This window comes from Henckelia pumila, chromosome 1 (assembly GCF_033568475.1).
Source record: "Henckelia pumila isolate YLH828 chromosome 1, ASM3356847v2, whole genome shotgun sequence".
Taxonomy (NCBI): domain Eukaryota; kingdom Viridiplantae; phylum Streptophyta; class Magnoliopsida; order Lamiales; family Gesneriaceae; genus Henckelia; species Henckelia pumila.
Window position 1 is genome coordinate 151,981,489 of NC_133120.1, and position 16,171 is coordinate 151,997,659.

Consider the following 16,171-nt stretch of genomic DNA (forward strand, 5'->3'; position numbering starts at 1 on the left):
CTGAAACTGAGAAATAAAATTTCTATATCGTCAATAAAATCTAGACGAATATTTGATCTCAGTTATAGTCTATCAAAACAGTTTCAAAACATTAATTGACGGCGTAGCGTCTGAAAATCGGTAACCGACAAAATATCGAAACCAATTCTAACTTCAATTCAATTCATACGTAACTTCAATTCAGTTCATATAAATCCTGAGCCATCAAAAACCATCGAAATCATAATCTATACAATCGAATACATGCTGGAATTCACATTAAGTACAATCGCTATTAGTTCTTCGATCTGTTTTCGATATCGGAATGTAAATACGTTGAATAATGTAAACATAACATCAATTCCTGATATCTATCAAATTTCAATCTTCAAAACTTGCCGAAGTAATTCAAAACTTACATCAAGTCGAAGTACTAGTCGTAAGGATTCCAGAACTCTTTTCGAAATCGAAATCGGACGATCGCAGCAAAAGTTACGGCGATTAAAATAATCAAAATTCAAAGAAATTGAAAATGTCTCGGCTCTCTGCTTCAGATTTTCTGATTCTTCATGTGTTAAACACGTATACATCTGCTTACTTAAATTAGAAATCGGATATGTATTGTAGTATTTGCAATTTAATCCCTGAAACTTCCTAAATTGCAATTCAGTCCTCGGCCTTCTTTTTAATTCAATTTCAATCCAAAATAATTTAAGAATATTATAATTTAAATCGAAACTCTAAATATTCCCAAATTAAATATACTTGGATTAGAATTAAATAAATTTGTATTAATTAAATAATCCTGGCCTTTTGCTCTTTAGCCCTTAAAACTTCGATATTTGCAAATCAGTCCCTGATCGGGTTGAATCCTCAAAATTAATCTTCTTTAATTCCTGAAACATGGAATTTAATCTCAAATTCTATAAATATTCAATTTGAATATTTATTCTTTTAATTTAAGAATTCTCGGAATTTAATCCTCAAAATCCGTAAATTCTCAAATTAAATATTTTCGGCTCGAAAATTAAATCTATAATTTCTTTCGCTTCTCACATCAATATTAGCCCATAATATGGAATTTAATTCTCAAATCTCATAATTAATAATTTAATATTTCTGGGCCTTACACTTCCCACAAAGCATCCATCTGGTTGGGCTAACCTCCCCAGGGGGTGGGAGAGGAGGCGTTGTTGGTCACTTTTGTATACCGAATGCCTCAACTGTTTTGGTGATCAGCTGAGTTGTGACGAACCGGTTCGTAATCTCTCATATCATAATATTATTCCAATGTACATGAATTAAAACCAAAGGATCAAGCCCAAATTTTTTTTTTTTTTTATAAAGATGACATGCGCGCGCGCGGGGATCACCCGTCGCGCGTGCGCAGTTCAAAGGGCCAGCAGCCCTTGGCTTGGCCTACGCGCGCGCGCGGGAAGGGGCTCGCCCGTGCGCAGTCCAAGCGGCCAGAAATTTAAAAAGTGCACAACTGTTGTCAAATGCTATCTTTGATCCATTTTATCAGCTCTACTAAGTGCAATAAGCATCATACAAGTTTCAAGAAGCATTATCAAGACAACAACATAAAATACCACATGTCATTGCAAAAGAAAACACAACAAGATCAAGTGTGATTACATGTTCAAGTAACAAACACTCTAAACCAAAGTTCAAGTCTAAGTTCTATACAAGCATAGTCCTTGAAACTATCATAATATGACAGCAACTTAACATCTACACCGGATCATCACTCTAATCTCTCATGTCTCGATTCATCAAGCCCGTCTTTGCCCTGTTCCTGAACCACCTGTTGTCATGCACACATACAAACACGACAACAGCCGGATAACTCCGGTGAGAATTATATTTCCCAGTAAAAGCAACAAACATGCAAATCAAATTATATATCAAACTCATGATATAAATAAAATAAAATGCATGATTAAAATCAGGGTTCGCTAAAGAATTCTCTCATTTCATCGGTTGGGATCCCGAGAAGAAGATATCGTAACTAAACCACCGACTCTCCCGATGGAGGTGGGGCTACTTATCTTGTTTCTCTAGACTTTGAAGCCACCATACATGTAAATCAGACGCTAGGCTATCTATCTCAACCACCCAGGCCATACATATATAGTTCCTCAAATCGTCTAATCGAACACTTCAGTTCATTTCAAAATCAAGGAATAAGTCTCACAAGATGAATGCAACATATAACATAAATAAATCATTCATTAACATCATAAACTCATTCAAAAATTCACATAAGAGCACATAATCAAACACGTATGTGGTTTCGGGAACTCGATACAAACCATCTCGAGTTTTTAATCCCATTCAAGTAGAAGTCAACTTTTACCTTTCAAGTTTGGTTTCAAGATGTCTTCTAGCTATCCAAATCTGAACAATTACCAACATCACCTTGTGTTAAAAATCTGCTCAAGTTTCAACCCAACTTCAAGGCAAAAAGGCTACAAACCTTGTTCTTTCTTCTACGAGTTTCAAAATCGGAATTCTCGAGTTGACGTCTCCTGTTTATGAACTGAAATCACAGCATGTTTACCAAGGAAACATCAGCTTTAACTCATGTCAATGGTAGCTCAAGTATAAGAGATCAAAATAGTTTCAAATCAGAAGTTCGGCGAAGTAACGGCGTAAATTCGGCAATCCAAAACTCAACTATATCAAGTCTAACAATCATATACATCATATATCAGCTGTATATCAATAAAAACCCATCATATCAGCAAGCATATAATTCGATTATTGGCAGAAAAATCATAACAATTGCATAGGATCACCGTTGCTTAATCCTTCTTCGAATATACGGTATATATATAACATCAAGAACACAAACCATGATCCAATCTGAATTCTTCTAACATGATTTCGAAAATAGCTGGAAACAAAAAGATTCTTACATCACTTTGAAGCTCTTCTTGCGAGGATTCCAAAACACTTTTCGGAATCGAAATCGGATCACCGAAACTCAAAATATCGGAAGTTGAAGATGAAGAATATACTTGAGGTTTCTTTGCTCACTCTCGGTTCTTCCTCTGAATTTTCTGATGAAAAATGTTGTCATACACGTGAATACATATCATAATAACAAGTGTCCAACAAATTTTTAAGTATTTGCACTTTGGCCCTTCAATTCTTGCTTAATTTCAATTCAATCCTCGGCCAACCATTTAATTCAATTGCAATCCTAAATAATTTAAGAATATTAGAATTTAAATCAAAACTTTAAATATTTCCAAATTAAATATTCTCGGATTAAAATTAAATAATTTCGGGCGTTACATGAGTGAGCTGGTCTAAAGTCATATTTGCCACATTAGCTCCTCTGCGCGGATGACCTACCATGTCTACATTTTACTCAAATTTTCCCACAGACAGCGTCGATTGACAATGCTCAATAATGTGATCTTCCTAGACGAGCAAACAAAGCTAGTCCGACCTGATGGAACCTGCAACCAAAAACAAGAGTGTTAAGAGGTGCCGGAAGGTGTTCCGGCGTATCCCCTCCGATGTTCAATTCAGATTCTAGGATAGAAAAATATAGTGAGTGATTTGTGTGCACTCGAGAGAACTGGAATCCCCAAAGAATGAAACCAAACCTGGTATTTATAGGAGATGCCTTTGGATTTGGTGTCGCCCCTCCATAAATAGAACCCGAGAATATCGGGATTGCAATCTCGTGAATCCTAGCTGCAATCTCGTCAAAATCTCCCTAAATAAAAAAGGTCAAATCTTTGAAGAAATTGAAGAATGAACAACTGATCCTAACAGCCTAGCTAGCTCACCGAGGTCGCTGAGCCAACTTGCTGAGCTAACATTTTGCCTAGCTGGTATTGGTAGTGAGAGAGTTGTGCCAACCTCCCGAGCTAACATGTTACTCAGCCGGCCTCCCATCTGACCGACCTAATATTAATAGTGAGGGAGCTGTGACGACCTCCCAAGCAAACCTGTGGTCGAGCGGCATTGATGGGGAGGGAGCTATGCCGACCTACCGAGCTAACATGTTGCCGAGATGTGGTTAGGATCATCGATGTTGGAGCTGAACTCCTCCAGAGGTATCAAGGGATATAATAATAATAATAGTTGAGCAAGTTATTCTAAACTAAGCTAATCTAATTTTTATGTTTTTTTTAAAAAAACTAATCTAATCTAATTTAATATCTATATAAAAGATGTAATTTTGTTTTCTTGAAATATTTAAATTTTCGCTATAGATTAAATTATAATATTAATTAATCTAATATAATGTTTGGTCTTCTTCTTTGGTTTTTTTTTTTTGGTTTAATAATGTAGTTAATAATATAACAAATGGTGAAAAATAATTTCTAATTTATTATAACATTTATAGGCAAGGAGAAAGATATAAATAAGTTAATGTTATGTAGTGACCCTGTAGTGACCCGCACCGTAATCACCTACTAATCAAGGACTTACGCATGCATATAACTTAATTAAATCATAATCAAAATTAAGCAGCGAAAATTATAATCAGTTACAATTCCAAGGAAAGGAATTTGTAAACATTTCATTTATACAACCATATCGAATCAAATGTATAAACCCAAACATATTAATACTGAAAGCTTAGACAGATCTTCAACTGCTGTCAACTTGTAACCTAAACTTTTCAGGAACCACTCACCTCATCCAGTCGCAAACCTGCCCAATGGAATAGGGTGTCCGACAAAAATAGTATGAGGACGTGAGCATAAAACACTCAGTACAAGAGTATGAGTATACAATAGTATATGTGCATGTATGCAAGTGTACGGGTACCATGACTCGAGGTTAAGAATATCTGATCGGTAATAGACTTGGGCATTGGGTATATAGCTCGTTGTGTCGTCGTTTCAGGAGGTGACCTATAAACCCAATTGATGGTGACCTGACACAATTTTATGTGTCCAACCAATATTGGTGACCTGACACGAGTTTATATATTCAACCTTCCACTGACAGGATAGGGTAAATACCCTACTATAGGATATCACAAGGATATAGCTCAAGATGCTCATGTAATACAACATAATAACATGTCATAATATATATGAAAATAAGCCATGCCATATAATCAATACAACACATAATACATGCATACTTAGTCTGGGTATCTCAAACAGTACTATCGTACCTTAGATACTAGACAAGTTACACCAGCTCTAATTTCAAAGCCTATAGTTCGTACTACAATGCAAAATACTCATGCATCATAATATTATTCTAAAATTCTTAACTAAGCTAAAGCATACTCCCTAACTATCAATAGAAAACTCGAGTATACTGTCGTCCATCGTCAGCCCTTTGTTGTCGATAGCCTCAAAACTTGTCATACCTCTGCTATGACTCCTAAGAACCCCGTCAACTCTCGGACCAAGCCTAGGAAGGCTAGAAACGTCCCAAATACTCAAAAAATAATAGGGAACTTGTGATTTTGGTGTGAAAATATGAATCTCAAAGGGCCTATTTATAAGCGGAGATCGGACACTCCGATCTCTACATGCAGGACACGTCACTACATGCACATTTCAAACGCTCTGAAATCACCTTCGGACGCTCCAAACTTCTGCATGTCCAATTAGTGTTGAAACCTCACCAGCTACATGGCCTAACTGAGTTCGGAAGCTCCAATCATGTTCGGACGTTCCGATCTCAACGTAGCCTCCGAACCATGGACTGAGCCTCCGATCAGACCTTCCAAACTATCCTTAGCAAAAAAAATCCATAATTTTTCCAATTAAGCCTCAAATTCATGCTTAACCATTTTTAATCAATTAATCTTGTAAAATGAAATCGGGCTACTACAGACCCACTCTAAAATCACTTACTAATAAGAGACTTTAAGCATGCAATTAATATTAAACAAAAAACCATAATCAGAGCTATTGCGGAACTTGAATAAATACTAACTCGGTGGAATATAACCGGTAAATTACTGGAAACCCAAGACAATATAATCGTACAACTCAATCAAATAAATACCAAATAAAATCTTAAACTAGAATCAATCGGCGACCCCTGCAACCAAGCCCTGGTCACCTGACCAACCAGTGATCTCTCTCCTGGTGCACCTACAAACTAGCTCCGTCGAATGACGTGTCTGAGATTAAAAAAAAAAAAAACAAAACAAGGATGCGTGCGCTAAGGGCTGGCCAAGCCACTGTTGGATGGGTAGCCTGAATGATTGCATGTTAAGCATTTGTTGATGGAGCTGGGTTCCTTCCTATATAATTAAATAGAAAAGTAAACATAAATTTATTATTATTATTATTATTATTAAACATAAAATAAATGAAAAAAAATTATCTGTAGGGCAAATAAAGTAGCAGCAAGAAATCTATTTTAGATTACAGGTATTTGCTCTATGATTGTAGAGTTTCTGTAGATTGGTATGACTCTCTGTCTTGCATTATATTTTGTTGTATTTTTTTTCTCGTTTTCTTTTTCCTGAGGAGCGCAACTCATCGATTTCCTCGATGAGTATGTATTTTTCGACTCTAGAAAACAACTCCTCCAAGGTGTTTGGGGATATTCCTGCTATATATTTCTTGAACCTTCCACGGCGCTAGGTTTGCTGCATTATTCCAGAAAACAAGTGGTTCACGTGAGGACTTCGTGAACAGCGTGAATAAATCGTCAAACATATTCTCTCAAGTTTTCTCCTTCTTTCTGAACAATTGTGAATATGTATGCTACTGTTTTTGGGTATTTCTTGTTACTTGATAATTGTTCCAAGTTGGCAATAGATCCGGACGATAGCTTATTAAACCATGTGAGAGCTCGCCCTGATAACGTTGTTCGAAATATCTTGCAATAAGCAGCATCTGTGATGTCATACAAATCTGCTTTTGCGTAGAATTTGTTGATATGATATTGAGGATCACTAGTTCCATCGAACTTAGGTCGGCTGAGGATTTTGACTCCCTTAGGCAATGCTTCAGATAGAATGACATTAGTGAACAGGCTCCGACGTACAGGCAAGATTGCTGACGAATTCTCTCCAGTTACATATGTGTGAGATCCATCTCCACGGGTTGGATTAGTGGTTTTGTTTTAGCTAGATACGTCGTGAACTGTGTGAGCACTTGCTTCCCCCTCTTTATGAGTAGTATTTTTCTCACTCCCCTCAGGATCTTTGTCATTCACTTTAGACTTCGTTTTTTTTGTCTTTGTTACCGAGATCATGAGATGAGAGTCCTCTTCTATGAACTCTCTTGTCGGTGCTTCGGCGTTGACGGGATTTCACGAACTGAGCGACCGCTTTGGTCGTTGCACGTGCGCATGTTCCTTCCATTAAGGCTGTCAATGTTTCATGTGTGAAACTAAATCCAGGCGGTGGTTTGGAGATTGGAGGTGGGTTTCCATTGCGATTATATCCTTGAGATTTTTGTGATGAAGTATGTATTCTCAATGATGCAGTGAATAAGTTTCCACAGACGGCGCCAAGCTGATGTAGCAAAAAATTGATATTACTCGATTAGAGAAAATCTAAATAACTTGTGGACATCTGGGTAACCGGATTAATAATCGAACTGTTCCAAAGACTGAACTTCGTGGGTTGTCACCTGCATCAAAAAGCAAAGTGAGTGGCGCCGGAGGTTGCCCGGCGAAAACACTCTGATGCTCAAGTCAGTATTTGTCTAATTAAATTTCTAGAGAACTAGAACGTGTGACTATGGAGAGCGTACCTTAACAATTAAAGGTTGAGCTATTTATAGATAGTCAGATAGTTTCATGGGTTTGAGCCTCTTATTGGCTTTTAGGAATTTATGGGTCTTGATAAAATGTCCAAATAAATAACTAAATAATATGGAATCCAAATGGGCCCCGAAAAAAGTCAAATTAGATAATAACTCATCTAGTAGTTTGTTTTTATAACTAACGAGTCTTTTCTTGTATAAATAGACAAGAAAAGTAAGTGACGTTATATTGATTTGAATTTTACAAGTAAACACACAAGTAAACACACATATATGCATTGTTTATGGCGTTATATTGATTTGAATTTTACAAGTAAACACATATATATTTGCATTGTTTATGGCGCAATACGTCTACATAAAAAAATTGTGATTCTTTGATTCCAAAAAAAAAATTTATGAATTCTTCTCGCATTGCCATAATGTATTGAACAATTATAGTAATGTATTGAACAGAGATCACTTGACAAATCCAATATAATACATACTCCACCTGTATATCTTAAATGCATCGATCAATCAAATAAATAATTAAAACTAGCATAATTGCACACACACATTGTATGAATATAATATATTTAATATTGTATGTTATATATAAATATTATATTTAAATTTATTTTTTTCTCATTTATGATATAATAAAAATAAAATTTAAATTTATTTATTAATTTATCTTATTTATAATGTTTAGTTGAGAAAAATATGAAAATTTGAAATATCGAAATTTGAAAAAAAAAACAAATAAAAATAAAATTGTAATATTTATATTACATGAGGACAATTTCGGCAATTAAAAAGATGATGTCTAAAGGGAAAATTCTTATATATAGAGAGAGATATTACAATATAATCCTTTATATGATTTATATCTTTATTTTATTTATATTAATTATTTATTTAATAAAAAATAAATAAATGAAATAAATGACTTTATCCCGAATTTAATAATCAAAGAAATATTATTATTTTTTCAATTATATTAAATACCTTACTCAAATATTTTAATAATTAACATTTATTTCTATACGCTCATATGATACCACATCCTAACGCACTCTTATAATATGATGTAATTCTTTGAGAAATGGATAATAAATCATGATTATGGACAGATTTGGGTAGATAATATCCTACGCAATGCCTCAACCCAAATTCAAGGGTTGAGATTTATCAATACGTGTGGGGCATACATTTGTTAATAGATCCCACAAATATCGATCAATCTCTACCATTAGATCTATCATTGGATATTGCCAATATAGGTAGCATGAAATGATCCTACAGATTTGTAAATAAAACCATAAAAGTAATTAATACTTTTTCTTTTTTTATGATCTGAAGTAATGAAAACATTTATTACGTAAGTTTCCAAGTTTACAGGTTGGACATAAATTCCTTTCTTTTCTTTATACGTTCCTTTAAATAAATACAAGTAATTGGTTATAATAACTTGCCACGTCTTGCAAATCGTTGATCTTCCCCACATGATTTAGCCATCATCTTCATCGAATCGATAGTTTTCATATACTTGGAGCAGCAATTCCCTACATGGCACAACGGCTCGAAGCTTGATGCAGGCCAGAAAAGCGCCTGAGAGCTTCCTGTGTAAGCTGTATGCCTCCTCTGGTGGAGGTGTCAGTCTGTGACTTAGCATAGCAGCCCCGAGATTTGAAAGGCTACGAGTAATATTGGTTGACCCAAAATCATATCCTCCACACTTCGAGAATGGCAAACCCACAACAAAACCAGCTTGAACATGAGCCTCTAACATGATTTCAGATTCGTGTCCAGTAAGAAAACCAAGTCTCCTCGACATCTCTATCACTCCATCTCTATCGCTATTTGCACAAGCAAGAACCTGATTCAGAATTTTAGGTGATTTCTCAGCATATATCTGAGTGGTGTATCGAGGTATGAATGAATCCAGTAACATATAAGAGCTCAATTCTACTACCACGTCATGAACTATGAGGTTAACAAGTTTAGTATACATGAAGAAGTATCGCATATATGCTAAATTTGAAGAGGATTGTTTTCGAAAAGAGCCAAGGAAAGATTTCAGTGGTGACAGCGAAGTCATGCCTTATCCAAGAGGGATTAAGGTCCAACAAATCTTAATTGCCTCAAATCTACACCAAAAAAATATGCAGCAACTATCAGCTAAAAGAGCCATATTTCACTATGGGAAAACTTATGCAAGTTCATGCCTACCACAAGATGAGATCAAACTGTGTAAGAGGATGATAACAAATCTAGAAGCATCTGAATACGCATCTTACCATTCTTAAATAATTGTCAACAAAACGTTTTGGATAGTCCCTAGCTGCTCCGAAGTCTATAAGATTGATTGATTTGTCCACCTCATCATATAGGAAGTTACTCCAGTTAGGATCGGTCTGCTTGAAATCAAACATCGTTACAAGTATTGAAAGGGCAAAAAAAAGTTCAGAAAAAACAAGCCTTGTGAATATCACAATACAATACACCCACGAAGTTCTCCCATTGGTATCCCAACTCTTCAGACACAAGGATCAATCAAATATACCATTTGAATTTTGACATTAGACATATTAAACCACATGTCAACTCAATCAGTTCTACAGAAAAGACCCAGAAATTTAGATTTAGGAAAAAAAAAGAAAGAAAGCATACCTGCATGAAACGGAATATAAATAACTCCATCAGAGTAAGCTCAAGTAACTTTCTTCCAACATAATTGCGGGTTTTTTGGTCTAGTAATGCCACCTCATCAATTGGAATTCCTAGAAACAACAGAACAATAATAGTGACAGAGATTATGACAAAGTTTTACAAAAATTGGATTAACCAAGAAAGACCAAGACAGGAACAGGTCCACTAAAACATACAGGTGGATCCGTGGATGAGGGATCAAATTTTAAATCAGAAACATCAAAAGACAGATAATGCACACACCAGGAACAAGTTCTGTAGTTAAAATTCTTCTACTACACAAATCATCCACTACCAGTGGGACATACAATCCACTTGTATTTTGCAGAAGACCACGGAATCTTTTCTGATTTCTGGACTCCAATTCATAGTCACATTCGTGAGAAAGTTCTTCCTTTGCAACCTGCATAGGGATTTAAAAGGAAGTATCATACTCGATCAGTATCATACAGGCACTGAATTTTCATTTCTTTGGAGCTTAAACATTTGAAAATTCATGGCAATTCATTTCCACAAGGAAACAACAACAATCTGTGAAAGGGCATGATTCTTTTAGGTGTATGAGACATCAAAAAATCTCATCTAACAGTAAACCATAAGATACAACTTCTTCATGAGGTGATTCTGTGCTTTATTCTAGTGTTCCAACTACAGATATAGTAATGGGGCTAATACTTTAACTTCTCTGGGTACTCTTCATCGAAGGCATTACAATAATACATGACATTCAGTAAATCGTTAATTAAGCACTGAATATGAACTAAAACTCAATCTTTACCTTTATTGCATTGTCAAGAAAGAGTTTTTCTGGTATTAAATTTGTATAAGTTAATAGTAACTTCACATTATCAATGTCACTTTCAATGCTGTCCGCAACTCCAGGATACTGAATTTTCATTGCAACCTCCAAACCTTCCTTTGAGACAGCTCGATGTACCTATAAAGGTCATTTTAATAAGAACAGGAGTTCCTATCTGTTGCAACTGCTAAGGACTCCATAATATTCACTAATGCCGAGACAGACAAATATGACTTTGACTAGGTAAAATAAAGTAATTAGATATATCACACATATATACCATGCAGAAGAGTGGTTAATCTTGTCATGCATTTAGTGATGCAGCTTCCTAAATGATCAAGGATGGTTGCATTCTTGATATTTAACCACTGCCAGTACGGTGTAATTGAAGTTAACAAGTTATTACCGGGTAAAACCCCCAGATCAGTTATGGAATTTTTGTTTTTCAAATAATCTTGTTTTCTGCAGGAAAAAGATGTGGTAAAGCTGTTCTAATACTTACGAAAAGGGGAAATTTAAGAAAACCTTAATTCTGCTATTGTGGTGGATAAGTAAAACTTCTTAAATGTATCTTTTGGACAACATCTTCTAAAAATTTAGTTCAACAAGATGAAAGCAACGTTTCCAACATGTGTCAAAAACAAGAATTGGCAAAATGTGCTTTCTGTTAATTGGTTTTGAAGCAGCTTTAATTGGGTAGAGTTTGAACTTTTGATTATGCTGTAGGATGATGAGATTGAGACTTAAATCAAGTAACTACGTCAGATTTATATTTTCATAGCCGTAGTGTACTTATTCCTTGAGGTTTTATGTATTCAATGTAGTTTAACAGTATTACCTGTCCTATGCTTGCCGCAGCCATTGGTTCATAATCAAAACTTGTCAACTTAGATGCCCAGTTGGGACCCAATTCAGCACCCAAAACTTGATTGAGCTGATTCCTTGGCATCTTGTCTGCCCCCTGACGGACAATGGTTAAAGCTGCCAAGATCTGCAAAAGCAAAGGAGGTATGACGGTTAAATTAAAACCTAAAGAGGCTCATACTTTGCAAGGGATTGAGGACTGCAATAACAGATCTATGGAACCATTATAGTAAATTCTGTCGTTCAGTAATGGCTTTGATTAAAATTTTCAAGGAGAAAAATCCTAGGCAACGAATAAATCCCTCATCTTCCACTGTACGAGCCTACCCAATGATTATTTGTTTAATGGTCTTAAGCAACTGTTTGTGGAAGTGCGAGTTATGTGACAAATTCAGAAATGGTTTTGTTTTGATTAAAATTTTCAAAGAGAAAAATCCTAGGCAATCAACTTCACAGAAAAACCATTACTGATTGAGTTATATGATCATCGTTCATTTTGCCGAAGCATTAAGGCCTTTAACTTAAAAAAATTCCAACATAAATCATGACAAAACTTGATGATACAACGGTAAATACTAAGGAAATCAATGACAAAAGAGAGCTTTCTATTACATAATATTATTTCTAACATAAAAGCATAAGTGAGTTGGTGGACAGTCCCAGTGCCCAAAACAAAATAAAATCAATCTTTAAACCTTTTTTGTGCATAGAACACTGAATCTTCTAATTCGGTGATGAATTAGAACTAAACTTAGTGAGAAATTGACTGAAGTGGAGATTATTATCACGGTAATTTCACAACTGGAAACCAGATGTCAACCCTAATAGAGAATGTACTTTCTATTTGAATATAAAAGAATGATATATTCCAGAGGATGCATCATAAGCATATTACATGCATCAATATATAAGTTAAAGCAATCTGTTCACTCACTGGAGCAGGTACAAGAGATTCATCCTGGATGCTCAACATTTGCCCCAATTTCAGTGCTGCTCCACGCATTCTGCATAATGCAAGAGCTAAACGTTCTGCATTTTTTTCAGACAGGAATGGAGAAACAGAATGTTGGGCATTTTGCGAATTAGATGTACCAAAGGCAAATCTTTTGGCAGACTCCTGAAATGTTCCCCATGCAAGACCAACTCCAAGGCCAGCAAACCTTCGAAAGGGCTTTAAACATTAGAATCAACTCATGATCATGTCACTTCTATAAATGCCATTCAACATCTAACGTTTCTGTTCACTGTAAATTTACTCATTTACAAAGCAGTACGGATTTACATAAAGTAATTCTGCATACAAAATCTTTAAGTGCGCTTCACTTAGAAAAAGATCTAAATAAGAGTGTTGATAAAAGTTTTAGAACAACCAGATCACCAACTAGCTGATACTGGTTATAGACCATGAGATGTAACCTGAGAAGTTATAATTAGATGTCTCTGTTGAACAGAGCCCTTCTCCTCTAAAAATTACATCAGAGTATCTGTAAATGCTATTTCAACCTTATACTTGAGCTGTATGAGTCATTAATCCCTTACTAGCATGGAAAGAAGAGTGTAGATGGAAAGGAACTCTCACCCGAGCGCTCTGGAGAAAGGGGTAGCTGGAACTCTCCTCTCCCTGGGCTTCCTCTGTTTCCATGGATACGGTGAAGTAGCAACTTTGATAGGATTATCCACGATCAAAGAGTGGGTGGCATTCGACGTCAAAGGCGACTCGCTGTTCTCCGGTAATTGATCGATTTCCTGATTCGAATGAGTGATATTAGCAACCTGTATGGAGGAATCGATCCGACGAAGATTGCCTTTTGTAAGCCCCGAAACGTCCGTGGCCTTGAGAATTAGGGCTTGTAATCCAACGCCGGTTTTCAAGTGACGGACGCCTTCCTCCGCCACCAGCGTTAAGCCATCCACCACGATGGCTATCTCCTTCCAAGATACCATATGCTACTACCCTCAATTCTCACTTTATGAATAGATAGAGACTAGTAAAGTAATTGCTTCCAAACCAAACCATTATGGACACATGCCAACTTAACTCTTCATTTCCATCTTGAAAATTTAATCTATCATCGAGAACAGTGATGTAAATGTCGCAAGTTATTCGGAGTTCGGCTCGGTAAAAGTTCGTTCGAGCTCGTTCGGTAAGCTTATCGAGCCGAGCCCGAGCTTGATTTTAAGCTTGACTTGATTTTAAGCTTGACAATTTTTACGAGCCGAGCTTGAGCTTAAGCATGTTCAGCTCGTGAGCTCGCGAACATGTTTGTTAATAGGCTCGGGATCTCGAGCTTGGGCTCGGCTCGTTTAGGAGGCTCGTGAGCTCCAGCTTGGGCTTGGCTCGTTTCGGAGGCTCGCGAATATGTTTATTTAATTTATGTGGTTTTATCTAATTTGAGATTGAGTGAACAAATAAAAATATTAATATTAATGCAAATGACATGATTAAAACATAATACTTTGTTGAAATAAAAATGATTTTATAATATATAGGGTGTAGCCACAATTTGTATTTTTATTTTAACTTTAAAACTATTGTATTAAAATTCTCTTAAAACACAATAAATAAAATATTTATATATGCAATATTACTATCAATGACAATTCAATCAATACATTTTTTAAAAAAATTTATTTAAAATGTCTTACGAGAATTAGAACTATATTTGATAGATGAATGATATTAAAAAATTTAGATAAAAAAAGTTGTGAAATTATCTAAATTAAATTTGTTGAGATATAATTTGTTAACTCAATATATGTATATATGCACAACACTTTAATAAAGTTATATAATATCATTAAATAAAATATTTTATATGCGGGCATCGTATCACAAGTAATGCTTATATCTTATTATAAAAAAACAATAGTGTGGTGGTTTTTTAAAAACATTTTAAAATACTATATAGCTTAGGATAGTGCACATTGAACTTGTACAAGTTGAAAGCAGTCGAATGATTGTGGTTGAAATTTGCATCTAGAATTTGATCTATAATAAATTCGGAGATTTCAAGATATATCACGACTTGAGCAGTTAGTAATGATGTTGTAAATTCATAAATATCGAAAACTTTGATAAATGGGATTTTTTGAATTGGGCTGTGTTGGAGATTGAAGTTTCGGATCATAAAAAGCTTATAAATCAAGTTATAGTCAATTTTTCCAAACACTTGGAATAACAAGAATCGCACTGGATTCAATACACCTATCCCTGACAACATCAGACAATAGCTAAGAGTAGTGATTGACACTCATTTTGCACCATTTCATAACTGCTAACCATTGCCTCGTTCACTCAAAGAGAACACTAAAGCGAATTAAAACCAAGGAACTTTTGCGATCTATCATCCTAGATCATTTCCATCCCATGAAAAATCTCACGCTTAATCTCTGAAGACATCAGACCATACTCCGCGCCATCACTGATAGAAATCCGAATACCTACTAGATCCACTCGTGTAGCGATATCTCATAGGTCAAACCTATCTACTCAAAGCACTCACTTGTCATGCGTCTATGCGTGTTTGTATGTGTGCGTGCAATGCACGTGGGCGTTATATATATATATATATACACACATATATATTATATAGACACAGATGCGAGTGTACGTGTAATATCCAAAAAATTCATAAATCTATTCATGATTTATTAAAGGAATTTTAAATGAGTTTTAAGTTATTTTATTTTTTAACCATGATTTAATGGTTATTCTTAGATAAATGATTTATGTGTTGTGTAAATGATTTAAAAGTGGATAATTCATGTGTTAAAAATATACATTTATTTATTGTGTTAAATGATTTAAATGGTTTTTATGAATTTATTTATAAAGTATAAAGTTATGATTTAAGTTATTTGATATTAGATATATGCCTAATATATTTTTATGTCTTGAAAGATAGTTTAATGTTTTTCTCGATGGAATTAATTATTGTTACGCCTTAAACACATACAAATCTCGTGTATTGAGATTAATATTTTTAATGCATTAACAATTCTCAAATTAATATGTTTTGATGATTACAAAACTCGGTAAATCGTTACTAACAGTTTAAAGTGAAAAATTTGCAGATTACAATACTTTTGAGTATAGACAATATAGGAAGCAAGAACC

The 16,171-nt window shown here is 35.0% G+C and overlaps 1 protein-coding gene across 1 annotated transcript; it reads right to left on the reverse strand.

The window, feature by feature from the left end:
* Window positions 1-9,026: 9,026 nt before the first annotated feature.
* LOC140888409 (protein ABC transporter 1, mitochondrial) lies at window positions 9,027-14,074 on the reverse strand. Its single transcript, XM_073296087.1, has 8 exons — window positions 13,634-14,074; window positions 12,989-13,214; window positions 12,029-12,181; window positions 11,170-11,328; window positions 10,635-10,794; window positions 10,353-10,462; window positions 9,980-10,096; window positions 9,027-9,558 (listed from the first exon to the last, which is right to left on the reverse strand). The coding sequence occupies exons 1-8, from the start codon at window positions 13,996-13,998 to the stop codon at window positions 9,190-9,192; spliced, it is 1,659 nt and encodes a 552-aa protein (XP_073152188.1). The 5' UTR covers window positions 13,999-14,074; the 3' UTR covers window positions 9,027-9,189.
* Between the last annotated feature and the right edge of the window lie 2,097 nt (window positions 14,075-16,171).

Coding starts and splice junctions, on each gene's coding strand:
- LOC140888409 (XM_073296087.1), bottom strand. CDS start 13,998: ATGGTATCTTGGAAGGAGATAGCCATCGTGGTGGATGGCTTAACGCTG. Junction 10,795..11,169: donor TTCTTGACAATGCAATAAAG/GTAAAGATTGAG, acceptor ATCCCTATGCAG/GTTGCAAAGGAAGAACTTTC. Junction 10,463..10,634: donor AACTACAGAACTTGTTCCTG/GTGTGTGCATTA, acceptor TGTTGTTTCTAG/GAATTCCAATTGATGAGGTG.